Source organism: Juglans microcarpa x Juglans regia, chromosome 4D, assembly GCF_004785595.1.
Source record: "Juglans microcarpa x Juglans regia isolate MS1-56 chromosome 4D, Jm3101_v1.0, whole genome shotgun sequence".
Classification (NCBI taxonomy): domain Eukaryota; kingdom Viridiplantae; phylum Streptophyta; class Magnoliopsida; order Fagales; family Juglandaceae; genus Juglans; species Juglans microcarpa x Juglans regia.
In genome coordinates, this window is record NC_054600.1 from 30,052,229 (window position 1) to 30,075,436 (window position 23,208).

The window sequence follows — 23,208 nt, forward strand, 5'->3', positions numbered from 1 at the left end:
CACCACACCCCAAAAAAGAACAAAAAGTCCATCCTCCAGCAACTATCTTTTAACTCGACCATAGTTATCTTTCAACCCGATCGACCACAACCCATTGTGTAATTTCTTTCAATCTTATAGCATCTCCGATGGATTAATTAAAGTTTAAAAATATTTTTGATGAATATAAGAGAAATTTAACTTTAAGTTATTCAATTTATATAAACCTCTATATTAAAATAGCTGTTTTTTCATTATATAACAATAAATAATGTAAGATGAATTTAGTTTTAGTTATTCACATCAAATCTTTATATTGGATTATCTATTTATTCATTATATAGTAATGAGTAATTAATAGTTTCAAAAATGTTTAATTTTTTAATTATTAATTTATTTAATTTTATCATATTTTACTATTCTACCTATTATATATTAATTAATAATCATATTCTAATTAAATTAATATATCATTAACTCAAATTAATATATCAATTGTGATAAAATATGTGATAGAAAGAAAAAGAAAGAGAAATAATTGATAAAATATATATTTGATGTATGTACGGTAACCTTCAAATTTGAAAAAAATTTTAAAAGTCGTTGTAACTAAATTCCAATTATTTAAAATTTAGCTAATCTATTCTAAACATATTTTTCTCTGTAATAGCTAAATATTCAATAGATTTAACTTTTAACTAATCCATCAAGGATGTTCTTAGGTGTTGCAGTTTGTACAATCAAATAAGATAAGCTGATTTTAAATAAAAATTTAAAATTAAGTAAAATATTTTTTTAATATTAATATTATTTTAATATTTAAAATAATTAAATTGTTTATTATATTTTGTATAAAAATTTAAAAAAGTTATAATGATAAGATGAAATAAGATAAATATCCAAAAGATATTTAGGTTGTATTTAGATAGTGAAATGATCTCAGATATTCTGTAAATAATAATAATAAAATATTAAATAATAATAAATAATAATAATAAAATAATCAACAATAATCAATCTACCCAATCTATCACTTAACCTTTCTTCTCTCTATTTTGGTTATTTATTTCATGGTTGCTTTAGTTTTTATACTCTCACTCTCTTCCCTTGCTTTGCTTCTTCTGCACGATAAAGCGATCCGAGGGAGAAAGAAAGAAAAAATGAGCTGCAACGGTTGCCGGGTGCTGCGAAAGGGCTGCAGTGAGACATGCGTTCTGAGATCGTGCCTGCAGTGGATTGAGTCTCCCACTGCTCAAGGTAACGCTGTTCTTTTGCTCGCCAAGTTCTTTGGCCGTAGCGACCTCCTTTCCTTCGTCTCCGCCGTCCCTGAATCGGATAGACCCGGTGCGTTTTCCGATTTACTGTTCCACTTTCTGCATCTTTCCTTTCTTTTCCTCGATCGGGAAGAAAAAAGAACTTATTTGAAATGGTAAGCTTGATATTTTGTTTTCCTTTTATCTTCAGCTTTGTTCCAGTCCTTGCTATACGAAGCATGCGGGCGCACAGTGAATCCGGTGGACGGTGCTGTTGGACTTCTATCGCGCGGCATGTGGCACGTGTGCCAGTTGGCCGTGGAGACGGCCCTTGCTGGTGGTACTCTTACGCCAATAACGGATATCACAAGCGCCGGAATTTCCACTGACGCATCCGGCAACGACGAATCTTCAGTGCAAAGCCTGTTCCGTCCATCGGTGCAGCGCATGCAAGAAAATCAGCCGTCCAATCCTCTCACTCTCTCACTGCAACCTAGGTTCTCCAGCGAGATAGGTAGTACCGTCCCGAGATTGCCCGCCCCATGGAGAGTCAAGCGGTCGATGGACATGATGATTTCGTTCAAGTCCGAGATGACGAGCCTTGCAAGTTCTGGCAATGATCGGAAGCTTCTAAACTTATTCGACTGAATGGGAGAGGGAGAGAGAGAGTTTTAATCGTAGTGCGTAGAAGTCAAGACTGTGCAGTGTAAGAGAGACAACAGTACTATAATATATAAGAATCTTTTAGTTTCCTTCGCCGGAGTTTTCTCCGGCGAGCTTTTGGACAAAGTTTCCGAGTAACTGTTTGGGTTTATAATGAAGTGGTGGTATTGTCGTTTTGCAAAGTAAATATAAGCGTTGTCTGCTTGCATGGAATTGTGAGGACCGTACATGTCCACTTGGGGGCCATTGGCCAACCTGATCAGATGAGATAAGCCGCTGGCTTCTGGCTAAGATTAATGCATAAGTGATTCGATTAATTTTAGCCGTGGATCATTTCCACGGACCTGCTTCGTTTACGTTCATAAATAATTGGGATTGATTAGGAAAAGTAATCTAATTATATAAAAATAATCTTATAAATTGACATAATTTTAACTAACTTGTTAGATTTATTTTACAATAAAAATAATTTTATAATCTGACGAACCACATCAAGTTATATTAATTTATAAGATTATTTTTATGTAATTCATTTGTAACTAATATATTTACATTATGAAAAAGGAAGAGAAGATATTATCTGCAAACACAAAAAGGAAAAAAAAAAAAAAAAAAAAGCCCATCATCAGTGCTATACAAGTTGTCAATGAAATATTATTTGAATTTGTTGGGAAATATTGTCTCTATTAATGATCTCCTTCAAGCCCTAACCTTAGCAACTAATTAAAGCTGAAAAAAAAAAGAAAAAAAAAAGTTAAAAACCCAGATTTCAGAAATTAGAAAAATTAAACTAATATAATTAAAGCAAATATTCGGCATGTGTTGTTGGTTGTAATCTTGTGCATGTTTGGTTAAGAGAGATGCAAATAAGACAAGTTTTCTAGGAATTGTAAATGCAGCTTTATTAACTTGAGCTGGATCGTTGTCCACATTAGAGATTATTATAATTATATCTCTACAACCATGCAGGAATCCTTTTATCTTAACCATTTAGGGATGGCAATATCTGTAAAGATTAATGTGTAATTAGACTGGGGACATTTTAAGCATGTTTATGGGTGTTGCACCAAAGTACTAACCCCATGAGCATTTCTGATTTTGGAAGGGAATAAAATCAGTAAAGAGAGGGGGTCCTGAATTATATACAGTAGAAATGCTATAATTATAAAAATAAATTTTTATATATTGATATGATTTTTTATGATATATTAAATTTATTTTATAATTATATTCGAAATGTTAATTTAAATTATTTTAATTTATAAATTTATTTTTATAAAATGGTGGTTGACTAAAATATTTATCGCACATTTTTTCTTTGACAAAAACGAAAAAAAAAAAAAAAAGAGAGAGAAAATAGGTGCGTTGAAAAAGATGCAGTACGTACACTTCTCGTCCACTGGAAGTGCGTTCCACGGCATGCACCACCTATTTATGTTTCTGACGAAAGCTAGCATACGATGGATTGAAAACGACGCCCATTTACCTTGTAGGTAGCCAGAGAATTTTTTATATAAATTAAAAATTAAATAAATTATTATTTTTTAATATTATTATTATTTTAACATTTAAAATAATTAAATTATTTATTATATTTTATATAAAAATTTAAAAAAATTATAATAATAAAATAAAATGAGTAAACTTTCACTATCCAAAAAGTCTTGAGAGCAAATGGTCTGCACAGTTTTTCGGCTTTCAAATCCCTTCCGAATCGCCGCGTATACTTGGGTTAGAAGTACTTGATAGTTGATGGTCTTTCATCCCTAAATTAATTACTTTTAAGTTTTAACTCAGGAGCATCTTCAAACCTGCTGTCAATAATCTTGGTTGATGGACTCTCAAATAGTGTCGGTACTGTATTTCTTTCAGCAAATACCGTGTGATCTCAAATATTATCGAATTTAATTTTAATAATCCAACATTGGAAAGTGATAAAAGATGCAATATTAGGTGAAACAACTTAAAAAATCTTTTGCGAATCCGATGAGACAAGTAAAGAGAATCAAAATTCAGTCTTTAATTAGTTGCTAATTTACGTAATGCGTATAACTCTTGTACAAGCATTTTATAAAAATGTGGATACCATAAAAAAAAGTAAGATTTTCACACTTTTTCATGATAAAAGACTTATATATATATATATATAATTTATCTTAAAACAGTGTACAAATCAAATCGATGACTTGGTTTTTTTTTACTTGTTCTTTTTAATGCGAGTTATGTTGGGATAGATCGGTTATTAAATGCTAAATTTGAAATATCGCAACGGAAATAAACAAAAGAAAATAGTAAATTCATTGAGATCGACCCTGCTAGCAGATATAGGCTCACATTGAGCTGAACCACTTAAATCTTAGTGTTTTGTGTGTGATTGTCATTATTTTCTTTTGTTTATTTCCATTGCGATATTTTAAATTTAGCCTTTGATAACCGGTTTATCCCAACAAACTGGTATCAGAGCGCTAGGCTCTGTGTGAGATCTTGAGGGATGGCTATGACAAAGTTTGAAGTGGAGAAATTCGACGGTCATAATAGTTTCAGTTTGTGGCACATCAAAATGAAATCTTTATTACGATAACGATTTATCAAAGATATTGGATAAGAAAGTGACTAATGATTCTCTTGCACCATAAAGGGAAGAAGATGAGAAAATACATAGTGCTCTCCTGTTGTCACTATTAGATGAAGTTTTGAGGGAGGTTGCTGATGAGGAGACCGTTGCTGGTCTTTGAAAGAAATTTGAGAGCTTGTATATGAAGAAGTCGCTCACTAATCGTTTGTATTTGAAGAAACGATTATACATTCTTAAGATGAGGGAATGTACTCCTATTTCTGATCATCTAGATGAATTTAATAAAATCATTATGGATTTGAGGAATATTGAAATTAAGCTTGATGATGAGGATCAAACCTTAATTGTGTTGAGTTTGTTGCCAGTCTCATTTGATAATTTTGCGAACTCGATGTTGTATGGTATAGATACTATCTCATTCATAGATGTAAAATCTGTTTTGAATTCTAAAGAGTTGAGAACAAAATTGGGTGTACAAGACATGGATAATCAAGCCAACGACTTGTTTGTGAAATGTTATTCTAGTGATAGATCCATGGAAAAAAGTTCAGAAAAGAGTATGGATAATTCCAGTGGCAGCTCTAAATTTAACAAGAAAAATATTAAATATCACTACTGTTATATGTTTGGTCATTAAAAGAATGAGTGTCTCAAATTGAAAAATAAGAAGGTAAAAGTTCCTCCAATGTTGTTAGCGTTGAAGAACAGTCTAACAACTCTAATATTGTCCTAGCAATCAACGACTTTAACGGTCATTTTGGTGACAAGTGGGTCATGGATTCAGCTTGTACGTTCCATATGTGTTTTAGGACAAATTGATTCACTACCTATGAATCAGTCAACGGTAATTCTGTTTTGGTTAGGAATGATATGGTTTGGGATATTGTTGAGATCGGTTCAGTTGAGATTAAGATGTATAGTGGAATCATTAGAATCTTATCTAATGTTCGACATATTTCGTCTTTGAAGAAAAATCTTATATATTTGGCCATTCTTGATTCATTTGGTTACCAGTATTCAGCTGCAGGTGGAGTCATTCGAGTCTACAATGGCTCTTTGGTGGTAATGATAGGAAAAAAGACAGATGATCTCTATTTTCTTCAGGACAGTATAATGATTGGTGGAGCTGCATCTTCAGTCGTTCCAGATTCAAGTATTACTTGTTTATGGCACATGTGATTGTGCCATATGGGTGAACGAGTGTTGTCATTTGTGAGTAGGCAGTTTCTTGCTTTGTGTGATTAGAAAACATAAAAGCTTATTTTTTATTTGCATTGTACTCTTGTGAAATAGTGCAGAATCAGGTTTACTGCAGTTTATTTCCTAATGATTTTTTGGGATACATCTAGTGTGATGTGGTGCCCAGTTTGTACTCATAATTGTACTAAAAAAAAAAGTATGGGTTTGTTTATTTTAAACTATTCATTTTGTGATGTGTTCAAGCACTTGAGAAAGCTAGTGATCTATATACAAGAAGGTAGAGCATTCTTCAGACTATACAATTGGGTCAACTTCACATAAATGGGATAGTTGAATGGAATGAATCGGACTCTTGTATGAGAGCCTGTAGTATGCTTTTGGGTTTGCCAAACTTGTCTATAGATTTGGGTGAAGCGGTTAACATGGCTTGCTATTGGGTGAACCTTCTCATTTTTTTTACAGCTTTTTCATTTGTTGTTTCCACAGGAGATGAGAGCAGGGTTATAGCAAGAATGTGGAGTTGTTGGGAGAGCTTCACAATAGAATACAAGTGGTACTCTAGATCATGCTATTGAAATTAAGCGTGATTTTGATTTTGGCATCGGTGCAAAGTGAGAGCAATCTATAGTTTCATCTGATAGATAGATGAGATAGTTTGGACACTTTTGAAATATGCTCATGCAAACTTTGTGATGTCCTTACTTTGGCAGAGAATATTTGTTGTTAGTCTTCGTGTGTATCCAGAAGCCTTTGTTCAAGTAAGTAATTTGTATTGTGGTGCGTATGCTTTTGTGTGAAGAGGAAATTCTTCATTAGGACTAAGCTTGTGATTTGGTCATGTCGTCTATGGTGTTGAAGACTTTTGGGTGGAAATTGAGTTCTTCAAAGATAGATGTTGTGTCCTGGTTTGGGATTTGTGGATGAGTTTTATTTTTTTATCTTTGATGGGCATATTTGATTTTTTTGTTGTCGAATGGTAAAATTCGACTTGATGAAATTCATATTTTGTTTATGCTTGACGGAATTCAAGCCAAACTCAACAAGTTGGGTGGGCGATGTAAGTAATTTATAGAATTATAGAATTTTCAAAAATTAAAATCAACAAAAAAGTTTAACATTCATTGATATCATAAATTAATTTTGAGGCAAATGAAATTAGAGAAATTATACATTCAGTCGCCCAAGGTAAACGTCGTGTAAGCGGCTACTGATGTGGATTCATTTAATCAAAATGCACCGTTTCAATTCCAGAAATTTCCCTCAAAATTTGTTTCCTCATTGAAACGCACCATTCTGTTTCGATTCCACATCCTTCTCTCAAAATTTTTTTTCCTTCCTTATTCCCTCCCTCTGTGTTTCCTCTCGTCAATTTAGAACTCCATCTCTCAATCCTTCCACAATTACCCTCCTGTCGAAGACTACGATTCCATCCCCTCGAAGCGCCTCTATCGAGGATGGCACGTCCCTCCCCTTGAAGCCATCGCCCTACCTCCCTTAGCGTCATGATGGTTCTCTGTGTGGGTACTGTGGGTGTTTATATTTTTCTCTTCGTTGGGTCTGAAGTGTTCTGTGTTCTCTCTAATTTCACTCCATTTCAAGATTAAGCCAATCAAATCTATGGATGTGGGAGTTTATTGTTGTTGTTGTTGGGTTTAGGAGTTAATCGTTGGTAGAAAAGAAAGGAGTTCAAGTAGTTTAAGAGACCTAGCCCACCGGATCGTGAAGGATTTGAGTGTTGGTGTTTGCTTCTTGATCTATAAATACAAGTACGGGAAAATAACTAGAGCAAAAGTCAGCAACTTACTTGAACAAGTAGAACATTTTGCTCTCCTGTGATCAGAATCGATGTTTAAGCTCTAAATACGAGTTATAAGAGCATAGAAGCAAACATCCCCGCAATAACTCTTTCTAGTGACATCCATCCTCAATCTGGTTCGGTTCCGTGTTGCTTGTTCTATGTTGGATTTTTTGCGTTCTTGTTTATTTTTTATTGCTTTTTTCAAATAAAATATTTTGGAATATGAAAGGTTTTTTAATGCTCTGTTATGAAGTATTATGTGGACAATAAGCCAATGCTTTGGATTACAAAGGAATGAAGGCAGTATGGTAATGTGCCGGATATTAAATTCTATGGATCAATATGTCTGCTCTCTATTGGTTTCTCAGCAACAGAGAGTAAAACAAAAAAGTACATACTTCAGACAAACCCGTTTCATACAGAAGAAAACAACGATAGAATCGTAGAAGAATGAACTATAAGAAATTTCTTAGCCAAATTGATGAAGAGAAATGAAAAAGAAAAAAAAATAGAGCTTTTCTAGATTATTCTTGGATGTTTGAAAGCAGACTATATTTTCTTTTCAGCAACAGAGGGAGTGAGTCTCTTCTACTAGTTATGCTACATTTGTCGAACCGATATGGAACTAAAGACCAAAGAGACCAAAGAGAAAGAGAGAGAAACAAGCACGCAATAGTGGTGTTCTACTGTGGACAAAGATGAGGCCCACAAGGATCACCAAAATACTCTCTTGTAGTTCATCTACCCACATCGAGAGACCCCTCCCTTAGAAGACAAAGAACTCGTGCACTTGTCGTCTGTAACTTTTTTTCTTTCAGATGCCTAGCTTTTTTCTTCTATTTTTGCCTTTTTTTATTTTTTATTTTTTTTTAAAGTAGCAGGCTGATATGGTAGGCGACTCTCCCACCATTGCAACTCCTGATTGTACGTTGAAGAACTGATGAAATTATATTCTTGACCCTCATCGGCCCAGGTGGTACCAATCCCAGTATCTCAAGATTCCATAATCGATTGCGACACAACACATTTTTATGAACAAACTACTGTTCTTTGGAATGAAGTTCCAAGGACACCGCAAAATTAAGAAACTTACGTTCATGCATGCATGAGTTTACATTGGAAATTATTATTTTCTGGGAACACATTTAAAATGGCTTTCAAAGCCCAAACAAGGAAATAAACAATGATGCAAGGTCTATTTTATGTGGAAAAGTTATTTTTACCGTCTTAGAGAGTATAAACCTCTACACTTCATTTGAAAAAAAGTAAACTAAACTAATATGAAAAAAATTATTTTTTAATAGTAGATACTACCTTTTTTTTTTTTTTTAATTTGAAAGAAAAAGAATCTTGAACCCACGTAAAACAAAATTCATTTTTTAATAATAAATCTTACTTTTTTTTTTTCAAATTCAACACATAAGACTTGTATATCTTAAGATTGTATCTAATATTACTTATTTTTTGTCTCTCTTTTATCTTTTCGTATTAAATATCATCGGAAAGTTAATTAATTAATCCACATATCATTCCTAATATAAAAAAATTATATTCATCATTCTCACACAGCTCACATAATTTTTTAACTTACCATACGACATTGGCTAACAAAATTGTCATCGAGAATACATCAATATGTGTAATGACTTGATTGCGTCAGGGTTTTCCTGGAAATTAATAAACTTTACTTCTCCGAAGGCTAATAAATTAAGCTTCGTTTTCTACATGCTAGTGGACGAACAAGCAATTATACAGAATGCAAAGGACTACTACAAAAATTCAAATGACAAATAAATTAATTTTGGGACAGATGTCCATATAGAGTAGAATGCAAAGGAACATTTTCAGGTACGTTCGTCTAAAACGTCTTTCATTGGCCACAGAAGGAGATCCTTTCAAAGTCAAAGCCATTATTCCCTTTTGACCCATTGTTCCAAGTTGTTCGAGAGATTTAATGCATGTTCGTGAATAAACTATACTATATACAAAGGTGACTCACAGCAATGTAAGAATAGAAGGGGAAACAAATTTAGCCAAAAGCTATTGAATTAAGGAAAACTTAAACCCATCGTTTCACATATTTACATATACATTCCTCAGGCCTATAAGAAAATAATACTTGTATACAATCTAATAAGAACTTCAATTTCCTGCCATATATCTATTAATAGGAATACAGCTAAATTTTACCCATCCCAATCGAAGACCAAAATGAGCACTCTTCTTATGACACAACCAAACATAACTCTCTTATTACCTTTGGTTTTGAAGATCCAAGAAAAATGGTGTAACGTGATGTTAGCTATTGGGGTAGGGCAGTCAACTGATATGGAGCTTTACACTTTCATTGTGTCAGATTTGAAGGTTGGCGCTTTAGTTGTACAGCATGTGTTCTCAGGCTACACTCAGTCACCTGGCCATAATTACCATTTTTGACAGATAAGTTGTTATTCAATGAAGGGAAAAAAACAAAAAAAAAAAAAAAAAACAGAAGAAAAAAACAAGGATACCCACAGTTAATGGATTACTAATTAGAATTCTATTTCCACTTTGTTTCTTGGTAATGATTACTCGCCCCACCATAACGGCTGGACGTGCCACCTCTCTCGCAGCCATAATGGCTGTGGGAATAGCCATCCTAGTCTCAAAACAAACTTTGCTCGTAACACCCTTGCAATTTCTGGCAACTACCATGTAGATTTTTATTTTTATTTTTTGATGAGTAACTACCACCTAGAAAAATTACCTGCATGGCTGCAATTGCTGACAGGAGATCATTGCACTGATGAAGCAAAGCACGCTCTTTTACACTTATCTTTGCAAGTTCAGCGACCAAAGAGTTCACATCCCCAACCTATTGATAACAAATTGCTTTTAGGCATAAGGATAAACACGCTGAGTTTGGACCAAATGATTTCAAACAACAAGATACAGACTTTGTTATGCAGGGTTTAATATGTAGCGGGCATCAAAGTGAGAAAAAACCATACTGTACAGAATAGCCGGCCCAAAAGAAGGAAAAATCTTTGATAGTCATTTAATTAAAATTACACATGGATTCAATTATCGGAAGTCTATGAACGTGGAAAAGAATTTGAAGATTTTACAAGCGTAAAAAACTATCAAGGGAGAGAAAAAGTAAGTCGGCAGAAGTCATTTGCAGTGCCCATGATTCTAGTGAGTGACTCAGGAATATCAAATGATACAGGGGGCCATTGACAGAGATACAGTGTTAAATTTGGACATTAATATCAGGTATCAGGCACACTTTATGCGTCAAAACAAGAGATCAATCCTTGACCAAATGAGTGCATATCCATGGCCATTGATATCTCACCAATGCCATTACTGGGAAAGCAACAAATTGTTTTATGACCATCTATTTCAAGTGGCAATTAAATATTCTATAGCAATATAGATTTTCATCATGTTGTCTATTTTACTTTTTTGTTACGGAACTTCAAACCGTGTACCTATCACAGCCACACCCACCACCCATGCAAAACAGGTTATGTTCAATTTATAATTAAACAAGATTGCTATATTTGAAAATTGCTGCATTTAAATTTCTCTTCCCTTTTTAAGAAAAAGTTAGATGCAACAACCATAGAGAAACTCAGGGGGGTTAAAAAAGGAAATCACCTTTGATAACAGTAAACAGATTGAGGATGCCATTGCCTGCATAACATCAACAGCTGAACAAATAGCATCCTTCACATTTTGGACATCAGCCTGCAGCAACAAAAGAACCATATAAAATTTTGTTGAGGCACAGACAAGCCAATTTTGGGCAGAAGATATTTTTGAGCTTACTTTTGCCCCACCAACAACTGGAAGGCGGAGAGTGCTAGCCTTCAAAGCTTCAGTAGCTCCAGACAAAGAACTGGAGTAATCCCAGTCCATAAGAGCCCACTCTTCCAAATATGTCATCTGCACATGAACAAGTAGAATAAAACGCAACATTCAGGCAAAAAGCTGTACCAACCAAGTTCCAACCCTCCTATTACACAAGCATGCATGCATCTCAAGATGTCAAAAACCCTGAACAGTTATCAGGTGTTACCAGTTTTCTTTTTTGATCGGTAGTTACCAGGTGTTACCAGTTTTAATTCCACAAAAATTATGAATTGGTATCCAAGCAAATGACGCAGGAGAAATTTAGTTGTATCATAGACCATGGTGTAATAAGTTGCTTGCCTAACTCATCTAGCCATTATTCAAATCCAATCTAAGAGTTCAGTTCCCCTCATGGTCCTTTTTCGAAAAAACAGTTGAGGAAAAGGGGCGGAGAAGGGGGAGGGGGCATATTCTCGAGTATTAACAGAAGTAAAATGGAGAAAAATAGTAGCATGAAAAAAAACAACTTTCAAGACCAGCTGAATATCCATTAACTGAATCATTCAACCATTCACCGACAAAGATGAAAAACATGAATAAAAGTCAAATTAAAAACTAGAATTGTAACAATTCTCTCAAACAGTGAATGGCCTTTATTAAAAAAATGCAGAGTCCACCATAATAAGAAAAGAGTAATCCCAAATCTTACATGCCCTTTTAGGATGGAAGTTAGCTTCAAATTTTTCTTCAACAGTTGTAACTCAGTTCTCTTGGCTCTAACTGATTCACGTAGTTTTGAAGTAGTTATCCATGCATTATAAAGGCTTCTCTGATACCCAAAGGAAAAAACAGTTTATATAAGAAAGTTACTCTTCATAACATGGTAAGTTAAACTGAAGATAGCTGAATAGGAGAAGTTAAAAATCTGAAACACAAAAATAATGATAATGCTGTGTGTGTGTGAATGTGTGTGCGTGCATATTTGCAATAATGTATTGACAAAGGAAGAGCACTCATGAAACCCAGATTTTAACTTCTCACCAACATAAAATGAAACCCCCTAAAACCAGCCTGGACTATGACAAAGGAAGGACATTCATCAGGGAGCTCACGGCCAAACAGTGAGCATGAAAAGTCTTCCCATGAGATCTCAAATTAAACCTCAGAGTGACAAACAAAGAGATCTCCCACTTCTCTGAGGTCCAGCCACACTAACAAATCCACCCTCTTTCTTAACTTTATGTTCGACTCAGATACTATAAAACAGAGCAGCATGAAAAACCCAGCTTCTGACGACTATAACAATTTCCATGAAAAAGATGCATTTAAATCCTCTAAGCAACTAAGAAAATGTTCATATAAAATGCAACATGGCAGAAACCAACCACAGATCAGCAATTCAAGACAATCAATTTTGTGTGAACCATCCACGAACTGAACTGGCCTTTAATATCTTCCCCTCTACATGTGCAGCCTATAATCTCTTCCCTTTTAAGTGTGCAGCTATAAGATTTTGAGGAGAGCTAAAATATATGTTCAGATCCTTCTTTAACTTGCACTTATACATATTACAAACACCCTAAAATATCTGACGTACTTACCCTAAAAAGGTCTGAAATGGTAATAGACAAGCACTTCAAGATTAATATATAAACTAGTTGCATTTCCGTAGAAGTTACGAAGTATGTCTCCTCTCAAAACAGACCCCCTCCACACACAAAAATAAAAATGCTAAAAAAAAACCACTCCTTTTATACAAGCTCTTAAAACTTCCTTCAAAGTTTACTATTGATATACCAATATCAACTTTTAGGTCCCGTTTGGATAGTGAGATGAGATGAGATGGTTTTAAATGAAGGTTGAAAGTTGAATAAAATATTGGTAGAATATTATTTTTAATATTATTATTGTTTTGAGATTTGAAAAAGTTGAATTGTTTATTATATTTTGTGTGGGAATTTGGCAAAGTTGTAATGATGAGATGAGATGAGATGAGATGAAACCGTTTCTGTATCCAAACGGGACCTTAACCTTTTACTTATTAAAAAAAAATATCAACTTTTAACAGAAATGCGCAACGATATCTTTATTCACTTTGACAGTCTTTTTCTATAAGTAATTCAGCTTGACGTCCTTTGTTAAAAGCTGAAACTATCCAGACTGTAAGACAGTCCTCTCCTTTCTGTTATACAATTCGGCCATTTACTCCACAGCCATTTGAGTTGGATATTATTTCTTTTAAGTAATAACGAATATTAGTAATACTTGAGTAGGGTATTATAGAATCATTCTCTAATTTCCATCAAATGAAAATCCATACAATCTTCAATTATATTGAATAATTCCATTCTTACTGGTCATTCCCACATTTACCACCAAACTACCAATGTGATCAACCATTCAACAAACCATAGCAGGTTGTACACAAAATCTTAGTGTCCAGAAATTTCCACTAACTGCATCAATTGAAACCACCTTTAAAATTCTTCTTCAGAGCATGTTAGGGTTGGTTTGCTTACACAAAACCAAACTATCTCATCTCATCTCATCTACTATAATCATTATAACTTTTTCATACTCCCACACAAAATATAATAAACAATTCAACTTTTTCAAATTCCAAAACAAAAATAATATTAAAAAAAATATATTATAATAATATTTTATTCAACTTTTAACAAAACATCTCTTCTTATCTCATTTGAATTGCGTAATCAAACGAGGCCTTATCCTCATAAATTGTATACACCCTCCTAAGCATTCAACCTTTAGGACCTTTGGCCTTCCTGCTTCTAGTGAACTCTGTATTACCTTTTCTTAGTTGGATAGATAAACCAACTTTATTGATAATACTGAACTCTTTATTCTACCATGCTCATTACTCTAGTTCGACGAAAAATAATGCATGAGAACACATTCTTGTCTCTCGACCCATTTAATTCATCTACTTTCTGTCGCACTCTTTTTATGACATAAAATAGAATCCAAAACATATAGTTAGCATTTGACCTCTTCAAGGAACATGCACACATGTACAAGGGAAGAAAGGTTTGTGATGCGACCAACGTCACACCATCATCTGCTCCATCCATCTTCCATAAGATAATGCATATTCTATCTATTTCTTTCTCGCCTACATCACACTTGATCCTTTCTCCCCTTCATCATGAGTTTTTGTTTTTTTATAAGCATGAGTTTTTGTTTTTAAGTGAGATGGTACCGTGCATAAACACTGCATACTTTCGAGGGTGCCAGAACATGAAAACAATACCAAATTAATCATGAGTGAACTGTAACTTGAATCACCTAAAATAAATATTGCAAGAAAAAGAATTTTAATGATGGACCATACTGTTAAGAAATCAATTTGGACGAAAAGCATAACATACAATAGAATAATTATAACATGAACCAACTGATGATGATCACTACAAGAATACGCTATTGCGTGAACCAAGTAGCAAGAAAATAGTAATCAATATAATCAACACCAAGTCAGAATTAGGTACAGGACCTATACCTCTGCATTCAACCTCTGCACAGAGAGGGTAGCACCTGCCCTAGCATTCACGAAACGCCATTGCAGGAACCGGTTATGCAAGAGCCTCAACAGATGAGCATCAACTATCCGGTTGTCCCCAATCTTCCCGCTCCTAATATCAGCGGCAAAACTCAAAATCGACGGCGTGTTGCTCAAATAACTATTCGGCGTACCAGCCATGGCATTCCTCATTCGATACGGGCTTGTTCCTCTCAATGGAGATGATGTCGCTGATGTCCCAAGCTTACTCGGTGACGCAGGCCGAACGGCACCTCGAACAGGAGACAACTGTCCCCGGTTATTCACAACTCCACGGGGGGACAATACTGGACAATCAATCGATAGCTTCTTTGGTGCAATAAGTTTAGGAGGGGCCATAGTTTTTGTCCCAACATTCTTAGCAGATGGTGAGCAGGGCTCTGGTTGCCGCCGCAACCGGTTATGAGCGTCTTGCAAAAACCTCGCCGGGACCATTATACCACGAGGTCCACGCGGCCCTTGTCCTCCACCACCACCACCATTGTCTTGTGCTCCAGAAGTACTACCAGAAGACACGCTTTCAGTATCAGAAGCAACAGCTGGATCAGACCACCGTGCCTCCGCCGATCCAATACCCGAGTCGCCCACAACAGCAGGCTCGACCGTCTTCTCCGATTCTGAACCCAATCTCCCGTCAAACGAAGAGACCCTAACATCCGCCATTGAATTTTGTAACACTCTCACGACACTGCCGGATCCACCAACCTTTTTCCTTTCGTCTGTGCAATCCAAGCTCCTACTCATACAATTCGCTTGCCTTAACCGTGCAGGCCATCGCTGCTGATCCGTCACCAGCCTCGAGTTTTCAGTCTTATCGACAGCTCTGGCCGGCGTCGTCGCCTTCCTCCTCTCCGGAGTACCCTTCCTCACGCTGGGCGATGGAGACGGTGCAGGCTTCGCCTTGCTGACTTGGAGCGAGAACGATTCACCCTGAAACGACACCGATAAGCTCCTCGCCGAAGTGAACAATAGCTTCTGAGCCGCGGACACTTCACCATTGCCGCTCCCAGCACTCGAGTCCAGAGAACTGGGCCGAGGAGTGGCCGTCCTCCTCCTCTCCACTGACTGTGAACGTTTAGCAAGAGACGATGCCGACGGCATCGGCGTCATCGTAGTCGTCCGAGAAACCAACGGCGATGTACATCGTCGGGAATTGGAAGTCGAAGAAGGCGTAGAAGTAGAAGAAGAGGAGGAGGACATGTAGCGAGAGGTGACTTGTCGAGATTTCGGCCGGCGGTGAGGAGAGACGGCATTGTCGGGGTCGGAGGGTAGGAGGGGCGGCCTTGTAGGGTTTTGAGGAGGCCCACCTTGAGTCGTGGTTTTGGGGTTCAATGTCGTTGACACAGCAGCTACCATTTTGTAATTTCCAGAATCAATTCGAGTCTCATTCTGGGAAGTTACCACCTGCAAGACCTAAACCTCCATTTGCCAGCACAGCCAAAACCCGTGCGAGCTTTAAGTCGGAGACTGGAGAAAAAGAGAGACCGATAACGAGTTGCAGAGAAAGAGAAAGAGAAAGAGCTCTAGCCTCTAGCTGCCTTTAAGAGGGTGAGCAAAATCCGGATGAGGGCTTGAGCACTTTTTATTCTGTAGATGTTTTCAGAGAGAGAAATTGGACGGAGATATGACCGTTACGGATCTCCGGCCGGAAAGAGAGAGAGCGTGGGAAGTCTATTTAGGCGAGATTTGAGAGCATAACTGTCGTACTACAAAAGGCTCCGCGTTTGGGTTGGAAATTTTAACGAAATTTTATTATTATTTAATTTTAAGAAAAGAAAAATATGAATTGTCTACTCGCAAGTTTAATAAGGATGGGAGAACTCGCGTAGGTAAAAGGCAACGTGTGCAGGTGAAGGGTGTATTGGTAAACTCGAAAATGGAGCGAGTGGCATTCTTGTAGTTGTAGCGAGAGGATTGAGCGTGGAAGCGAGTATGAGGGGCTTTGTTTGCACGCCACACGAGCAATCCCGCAACAAAAGGGGTTGAGGTGAGGAGTGAATCTTCGGAGAGACGTTAGGCAAAACGACACTCGGATTTTAAATAACAAGACTTTTAAGGATTGTTAGAAAAAAATACACCCTTCAAATATAAAATCTTTTTTTTTTTTTTCCTTTCAATTGACTACAATAAAGTTTAAAATAAATAATAACAACCGTATGATATGTAATAAAATGAGTATATATATATATATAAAAGACTATTTATAAATTGGTGTGAATAAATATACATAAAAGATTATCTTTAAAAAGTCGAAGAGATTAACACATCTAGTACAACGTTTTTATGACACAACGTTTTACACGCAGATTTGTAAATAAAATAACTCAATATATATGAGTTTTGCTAGACAAATTCCATGCGTTAACACTAAGAATCATTATAATTTTAAGTAAATAAACACTAACTATTTTTTAATACAATGGATGTGAAAAAGTTTTCACATCAATAATATAATGGATGCATAAAAAATAAGCTTATAAATAAGTTTTCTCCATATATATATATATATATATATATATATATATACTAAGGAACAGTTCCGAGTGCGTTAAAAAAAATCGAAACTTCAACAAAGTATGAATATTGGTCTGCATTCATATTGGATTATCTATTTACTCTCTCTATATAATAATAAAATATTATTAATTTAATATTTTTTTAATTTTAATTTTTATCACAATTTATAGTTCTACTAATTAAAATATTAATAATTATTATATTCTAATCAAATTAATAATATTCAAAATTAATATTAATAATAATTATATTCTAATTAAATTAATAATTAATATTATATATTGAGTGTTTTAAGTATTTTATTAGTTAAATTTACTTAAAGTTGAATTTTACAATGAGAATGCTCTAAAGCGTTTCTATTCTAAAGAGTAAAGTCATTTTAATTTTTTTATTTTAAAAAAAATAAAACAAAAATAAAGGAAAATGAGTACATTGTCATAACAAAAATGACATGAAAAAAATGTCAATTCATGTATGCCACGCTGCTATTAAGAGCCTTTTAGTAAAACATGATCTTTCATTAAATTTTACAAGGAAGCTACACATCAAATGTTCAAGAGTCTTAAGGACATTTTGATAAAACATGATCCTTCATTAAATTCTACAATAGAGTTATACATCAAATGATCAAGAGTTTTTAAGAGCCTTTTGGTAAAACATGACTTCACAGACTTCAAGGAAAAATAAAACAAATTAATGGAAAAATAACAAAAGTTACTATTCACAGTCAGATAGCCACTTATTATAATAGAATAGGTATGAGTAATGATATCCACACAATATATTTCACAACACATGTTGTAAAATAAGGATATTTTAGTAAAATGATGTTACTTTTACAAGTTACTTTTACAAAAATAACCTTCATTTTAAAATATTATTGTGTAAAATGTTTTGAAAAGTGATATGTGTTTATTATTTTTCTACATGTATATATATATATTTATATGAGGTAATTACTTTAAAGACATGGTCGAGAAAACTTGGGAACAGTGTTGGCATTCCAATTACTTCTACGGCTAATGCTGTTTGTTTACGTACGTAAACAAAGTGTCAATGATTAAATCTCAAGATAGTCATCATTCTTGTCGTTAACAAACATGTGTGTGTCAAAGAAAGAAATTAATCGTAAAAATCATAATTATATGATTATTTTCGTCACTAAATCATTACTTAATAAAGTCATTAGCGTCACCGATAACCAGTGAAGTTTGGATCTTCCAAAAGCAAAAGAGACAATCATCCTCCAACCAAGTTGAGTTTCACTAACTCCAATATCTTTAAGTTAAATCCTAAGTCACACTAATTACTTTTTCCAACCGTTGGATATCGAACCCAACTCAACCCAACAAACTCCTTCCAAACTCCGTGCGTTGCTTGATGGTTTAAAATTAGCTCAACAGCTAGAAATCAAAAACATTATGGTGGAATCAGATTCTACAGTGGTGGTGGGATGGTTTCTTACTAGTATTTGTAATTTCTGGTATATGTGGGACTTTTGAGAAGAAGCTAAAGCCTTATTTCAATTTTTTCATTGCAGTATATGTCATATCTATAAAGAAGCGAATGTGGTAGCTGATTTCTTAGCCAATGAGAAAACTAAAAGTAATATTCTAGCATTTACTGGAACATAAATTGGATCCGGGAGGCTTCGTGGACTTTTGCGCACTGATGGTTAGGGACTTCCTTATTTGTTTGGTTGCAAATTGTAGTTCCTCCGCCTCAGTGAGGATGATTCAATAAAGTTATTGTTATCCAAAAAAAAACCCAAATACGATTTATCATCTCTAGTTTCATAAATAATTGGCTCAAGTTGGAAAGAATTTGAGTGTCACCAATAGTAATTAAGTGCATGGTTATATCCATATCATTTAATAACTTGGTGGGCAATTATATTCTCGACATATTAGCCTGTAAACATCATGCATTGGCTAGTTGAAGGGTCTACAAGCACAAATGACCCAACTTTCCTGCACCAACTACATTGTTCAGAAGGTCATAGAAGTTGTACCTACAAACCCACTTTTTTCCAGTCCATCCATCAACAAGATTGCGTTTCTTCTTTCAATATTGTTCATAAAACTCTAAACTTTAATGTCATTTTCTAATGGCATCAAATGATTGATAAGTGTTAAAATGACGATCGTTAAAAAAGATGATGAAAGATGTTACATAAGTACATGTAAGCTCAACATGGGCAGTGAGATGTTGGGAAGCAAAAATAAGTGGCCATAACAATGAAAATTAATCATATCAGCAGCCCATTTTGATTTCAAATTCATGATCCGATAGATTGTGCAGGAAATTATCGCTAATTAATATGAAATTGCTCAACTCTTGAGTACTGATGTTGAGAGAACTTGAATGCACGGGTGAGGGCACCAAATGGAAGTCATGTATATTGTGGACAATAACACATGCAAGAGTGCTGGTTTTAACGCGCAAAAGGACCACTCCCCAACCCAAAGTACTTTGCTTCTTTGGCACTCAATTTGTAAAAAAGTTGCTTCTTTTCCCTTGTGCCCATCTGCAAAAAACGAACCCCATATTCCCCATCCAGAAAAAAAGGCATGGTTCTCTCCTCTCTAGCTTTTTTTTGGAACGTGTATGGTCAAACTAATATTAACGCTCGCTTAGTTCCCATTAATGATGCCGAATGATACTAATCATGGCGATATACATAGATATTAATTATGGTCATTTATTTACTGGTATGATTTATGATATTAATATAGATGTTTTTCCTCAAATCATCAGTTAGGGAGTTCATATAATGTAAAATTCGAAATGATTTCTATAGCCTCAAGGTATGCAAGCTTCACGCACCGCACCCCTTTAAAAAAAAGTGAACAGATTTGAATGATACGTGAAAAAAAAAAAAAAAAAAAAAACTCATTTTTTTAAAGGTGTCCCCATTTTTTTTTTCAAAAAGAATGTGTGGATATTGTATACCTCAAGACTGTATCTAATATTACTCAAATATGAATCTTTCTATATGAAATAAAATAAATATTAACGCGATAATGTTATAAGTATTTAATTTTTAAAGGATCCTAATATAAATATATGTCAAGTCAATTGCATATGATATGGTTTTGCTATATATCAGCTACTATTCACCCCTACACTTGACATTTTTTTTTTTTTAGGGTGTGGGGTAATAAATAGTGACTGATGAGAAAAATTATTCTATATGATAATATTCAATAAGAAAAATCAAGCTTGAGTTAGTTAGAGAGTACATCTATTAAGTGGGAAAAGACCAAATCGAAAAACAAACAAGGAGGGGCATGATTCACAATGATGAACAAATAGCTTTCTCCAACTTTCACCAAAAATACTTATGACAAGCAATCATATTTTTCAATACGGATAGAAATATATTATAGAGCATTGAGAATATCCTTCAATTTTGGTCAATGAATACAGTACCCGATTAGTATTGTTTTATTGCAAAAGCCGCAAGCCTAATTGAGTACCTTAACGCCCGCCCTGAATTACTGTTATATTGCAAATGCATGAGCCTCCAAAGTCCAAAGCCCCACCATAAAGGAGGGAGGCTGGACAGCACTATATTGCTATGATTTTGCAAGCTAAGCCGAAAGTAATGAAAGCTTTCTAGGATGCCCTGTTCCCTTGATGAAAGTAATATTTATGTCTCAGCTGCTTCCTCTTTCTTTCCCCTTCCCCTTGCTTAGGAAATGGTTCTTGCTCTCACGTACTGGTCCTACATTCCTCTGTTTTCACAGGCACTGCAGTACTCAGCAGATTATTAAACTTTGTACGGTGGTCCAATTTTAAGGGTTGTGAACAGAATTTGGACTGTCATAGGTCTCTCATCGTGTCTTTCTTTTTTAGGGAAAAAAAAATAAGAGAGGAAAAGTTGGTGAAATTATTCAGTATTATTGGTGCATTTCTTCCGTCTTTTTCTGCTCATTTTACGGTCAGATTTACCTGTTCATTAATAGAAGGAGAAGACGAATGAGTGTTTCTTTAAACGAATGAAAAATCATGCACGTACAGCCGGCATCAGTTAAGCCGGATATTATGAACTGTGTCTAGATCGAAAATTGAATACCATGTTCTTGAATGAATACTCTCTCTCGTAGAAAATCTAATATAATATAAAAGAAGATAGAGAATAGAGAAAGAGAGAGATTTTGAGAACTACATTTTTATTCTTTCAATTGTTACAGAATACAATACATATATATCTATTTATATAGCGTTTTGATTACCATCTTTAGTATCATTCTCTGCCAAGATTTGGTCACACACAAACTGTTGCGTTTGTGGAGTTTGGTTTTGTTGGCGTGTCAGCCTGATTTGATCACCCGACTAGATAATAATGCGTTATGATTTTTTGGCAGATTTTCAAGGAGGCTTGAGTCGATACCCGTGGGGGTTCGGGGGCGCAACGACCCTGGAGAATCTTTTTTGGCACTGTTTGTGGTAAAAAATTCCCAGACAGAAAGTTCGTACGACAGGTGACTCGAGTGAAGTTCAAGCAGAGTGTTCACTCGACAGGTAGCTGAGCGAATATCGGATAGAGATCTCGCTCAAGGTGCACTAGACACTCCACTCGAGCATAAGACAAAAAAGTAAAAGTCAGGGTTTTCGCCATGTGACACTATAAATATGTACTTAATGAATATTTTAGTACGCCATGAGTATTTTGAATAGTGAGATTTCATCCGAAAGTGCATTTTGTGATTTTTTTGTATAATAAAATCATTTGTAACTTTGTGGATGTAAGCATGTTGTTGAACTACGTTAATTTCGTGTTGTAATATTGACTAGCTTTTGTTAGCTTTACTTTGTCTTTCATCATTTTTCGCAACACGAACAATCTACAGGGTATGGTCAAATGGTCAAGCAAATCTTACTGCACCACTTCAAGTAAAACCGAAGAATTTCCTTGATTCTGGAACGTATATTTCTTGCTTCAATAAAGGAAGTCTATAATGCAAAAGTTGACCAAGACAGCACCTGGGCAGGAGTTAAGTCGGCATCTGCTATCAATCAAAAGGCCAATTCGTCAGCAGTTAGTTAAAGATTGACATTTAGTTAAACCAAACCTTTAACTAAAAAATAATGATTTTCAAGGAGTTCGATCGAGAGCATCATCCCTTGAGAAACACTTCATATTGTAATTAGTTGGTTACTTAAAAAGTAAAATGATCTCAAATGATGTGTTTTCTGAAAAGCAGGGTACCCACACGATGAAAATGACTCTGAGCTTGGGAGAAATTATTTCCTTGGTCCCAATGCTTTAGTGACTATTTCACTTTTGGGAAGAGTTGTGACGGAAGGGACTATTCCATCTAGCAACTCTTATCGTGGACCTCTTATGTTCTATACAGGAATTGAAAGCGAATGAATCGAGAAAAAACACTGGGGTGGGAAGTGGTTTGATGAGGTTTTCAACTCCCAAAAAAGTCTTCATTTTTGGTGATGATATTTGAGGAAGAACCGAAGTGGGTGGTAATGGCTTTAGCTTGAGGAATAAGATATTTCTTCATATTCTGGGTCCGGTCGGAGAGGTTGGTGCTGTGTTGTTGATCGTATTGAGCTTTCTCTTTCTTTCTATGCTTTTAGTTTGGGTTCTGGTCATCCTCTAAAAATATTATAACAGGAATAACTTTTCCCAGTTAGTATTTGTACATAGGTCCCCCACACATGACCGAGACGACAGAGACACCATAGTTATTATTCTCCCCATGTTTTTGGGTTGTTTTCTCCAAGTTGCCTCCGCGAAATAAGATTCAGAATGAGACAATCAATATGAATATCCAACATTGTCACA

At 35.1% G+C, this 23,208-nt stretch overlaps 2 protein-coding genes across 2 annotated transcripts; one reads left to right on the plus strand and one right to left on the minus strand.

Moving 5' to 3' along the window:
- Positions 1–1,048: 1,048 nt before the first annotated feature.
- Positions 1,049–2,212, plus strand: LOC121259042 (LOB domain-containing protein 37-like). The gene is made up of 2 exons (XM_041160523.1): positions 1,049–1,323; positions 1,444–2,212. Exons 1-2 carry the CDS (start codon positions 1,050–1,052, stop codon positions 1,878–1,880), a joined length of 711 nt encoding a protein of 236 aa, XP_041016457.1. The 5' UTR covers position 1,049; the 3' UTR covers positions 1,881–2,212.
- A 7,284-nt stretch (positions 2,213–9,496) lies between these two features.
- Positions 9,497–16,606, minus strand: LOC121259206 (QWRF motif-containing protein 2-like). The gene is made up of 6 exons (XM_041160713.1): positions 14,826–16,606; positions 12,015–12,134; positions 11,282–11,398; positions 11,111–11,200; positions 10,215–10,322; positions 9,497–9,881 (listed from the first exon to the last, which is right to left on the minus strand). The coding sequence occupies exons 1-6, from the start codon at positions 16,239–16,241 to the stop codon at positions 9,813–9,815; spliced, it is 1,920 nt and encodes a 639-aa protein (XP_041016647.1). The 5' UTR covers positions 16,242–16,606; the 3' UTR covers positions 9,497–9,812.
- Positions 16,607–23,208: the final 6,602 nt, after the last annotated feature.